At 44.9% G+C, this 2,595-nt stretch overlaps 1 protein-coding gene across 1 annotated transcript; it reads right to left on the reverse strand.

Moving 5' to 3' along the window:
• Positions 1-663: 663 nt before the first annotated feature.
• On the reverse strand, positions 664-2,375 carry LOC125531675 (NADH dehydrogenase [ubiquinone] flavoprotein 1, mitochondrial; the record flags this gene model as incomplete). The annotated part of the gene is given in 1 exon segment (XM_048695994.1): positions 664-2,375. A coding segment is annotated over 1 exon segment (1,466 nt), but the record flags the coding sequence as incomplete, so codon positions are not given.
• Positions 2,376-2,595: the final 220 nt, after the last annotated feature.

Genomic DNA, 2,595 nt, shown 5'->3' on the forward strand with positions numbered 1-2,595 from the left:
GTCTATCTAAATCCAGTAGAGACCAAACTAGTGAGACCAAATCAAAAACCAAACCAAAAACTAAGTTTTGATCCAAACTATTCCCAGCCTGACATGTGCGCTTGTTGACTTTATCACTAAGTGAATCTTATTTTCTGTTCTTGTTTTTTATCTTTAGATATGGGGGAAAAAACGCAACTTACATGTTACTCATCATTCATCATCCCCTGTCCATGAGGATAGGAGCCACCGTGGCTTGTAGTTTTCTCACTATTTATTGCAGCAACTTCATAAGTCGATCAAGATTAGTCTGCAGGATTATAAGACGGCGTGCTTAGTCCGGTTAAAACACTCTGTTCAACAGGAAGAGAATCAAGCCAACAGCCAAATCATGAAGGAATTACGTGCCACGAAGGACAAAGGAGGCTTGATAACAATGTGGTGGCCCAAACCCACTTCTCAGAGTCCACGTGTTGTACAGGGTGCTTCATCGCCAACAAGGTTCAGAAAGAAAATATATCTTTTGAAGGAGATGGGGGCTAGACTAAGGTTTTGCCTTCATTTTAGCTTCGTCTGGCTGCTGCTCAGGAAGCCGAATAGAAGTGGAACACAAATCCATTATTAATATCAACTAGAGCAAACATTAGCCATCAGATGCCGACATAATTTTAGAGTTCAATCAGATTATGAGGATAGTCATTCTTTATAACATTATTAAAGAAGAAAAACAGGCTCATGTAACATACAAGGTACAATCCTTCAAATTCGTTTCTACTTCTCCATCAAAGCACACAAGGCTTCACCAGCGCATCAAATAAACATGGACATAAAAGGTTCGAACCAATAAGGTAAGCTACATCTGCTTGTACAGAAGAGCTTCACCGGTTTGCATTATTTCTGTGAATAAAATCAGGAAAACAGAAGTGGTGCTCATGCGGAAGCTGCCATCAGCAGCTCGCTATCAGCTCGATCGCGGATCCTCCTTTCCAGCTCAGGCCTGAAGTGCCTGATAAGACCCTGCACAGGCCATGCTGCAGCATCCCCGAGGGCGCAGATTGTGTGGCCTTCAATCTGCTTCGTCACCTCCTGAAGCATATCGATCTCTTCTAGCTTTGCATTGCCCACTTTGAGCCTCTCCATGATCATCCAGAGCCATCCTGTACCCTCACGGCAAGGCGTGCACTGCCCACAGCTCTCATGCTTATAGAAGTATGACAGTCTAGCAATCGCATCAACTACATCTGTGGATTTGTCCATCACCATAACTGCTGCAGTGCCTAATCCGGACTGTACAGCCTTTAGTGCATCATAGTCCATCAACACGTCATCACATATGTGCTTTGGCAACAAAGGAACAGATGAACCGCCAGGGATAACTGCAAGCAGGTTGTCCCATCCTCCTCTCACACCTCCGCAGTGCTTCTCGATCAATTCCTTCAGAGGTATACTCATTTCCTCCTCAACGGTACAAGGTTTGTTCACATGACCTGAGATGCAGTAAAGTTTTGTTCCCGAGTTATTCTTGCGTCCAAAACTCGCAAACCATTCTGGGCCACGCCTAAGAATTGTTGGAGACACAGCAACAGTTTCAACATTTGTGACAGTTGTGGGGCAGCCATACAGCCCAGCATTGGCAGGGAAAGGTGGTTTCAGCCTTGGTTTACCCTGCTTGCCTTCAAGGCTCTCCAGTAGGGCAGTCTCTTCACCACAAATGTAGGCACCAGCACCAAAATGTATATGTACATCAAAATCATAGCCTGACCCGCAAGCGTTCTTACCAAGAAGTCCTGATGCATATGCTTCCTGCCGAGCTTTCTCAAGGTTCAGACGCTCATTCACATATTCACCTCGAATGTAGATGTAAGCAGCTGATGCCCTCATTCCAACTCCAGCAATCAGGCAACCTTCCAGAAGCTTGTGGGGGTCATGGCGCATGATTTCCCTGTCTTTACAAGTTCCTGGTTCACTCTCATCAGCATTAACAACAAGATAAGAAGGACGTCCATCAGACACTTTGGGCATGAAAGACCATTTGAGGCCAGACGGAAAACCTGCACCTCCACGCCCTCGTAGACCTGATTTCTTCATTTCATTAACTATCCAGTCTGCCCCTTTAATCACTAAATCCTTGGTTCTATACCAGTCACCTCTCTTCATTGCACCTTTCAGAAAAGGGTCATGAAGACCATAGAGGTTGGTGAAAATACGATCTTCATCTTTAAGATCACCAAAGTGAGTCTTCTCTGGAGGTGGGGGTGGTGGTGGAGGCTGTGGTGTGCTTGATGTAGTAGCAGCCTGGGTGCTGAATGATCTGCCAGCAGGATGCAGGCCGGCACATGAGATAGAACGAGTAGGCTGTGCCTTTGATAGAGAATGCAAGTACTCAAGTGCAGCCTGGAACGAAGGAAAAACAAAACAAAATAAAATGAGGGATATGCCAATATTCTTAATTTGACTAGAACTATATGAGCCAATTTTAGAGTAAAGGAAGACCAATAAGGCAATGGTAATTTAAAAGGAAAGAAGGATTAATAAGGCAATGATGCCAGCAAGCAAGCTAACTCGATGTGGACGAAGTTGCACACTAGCCTTGGACAAGGTACAGAAGCAACAGCA

This window comes from Triticum urartu, unplaced genomic scaffold (assembly GCF_003073215.2).
Source record: "Triticum urartu cultivar G1812 unplaced genomic scaffold, Tu2.1 TuUngrouped_contig_7817, whole genome shotgun sequence".
Lineage (NCBI taxonomy): Eukaryota > Viridiplantae > Streptophyta > Magnoliopsida > Poales > Poaceae > Triticum > Triticum urartu.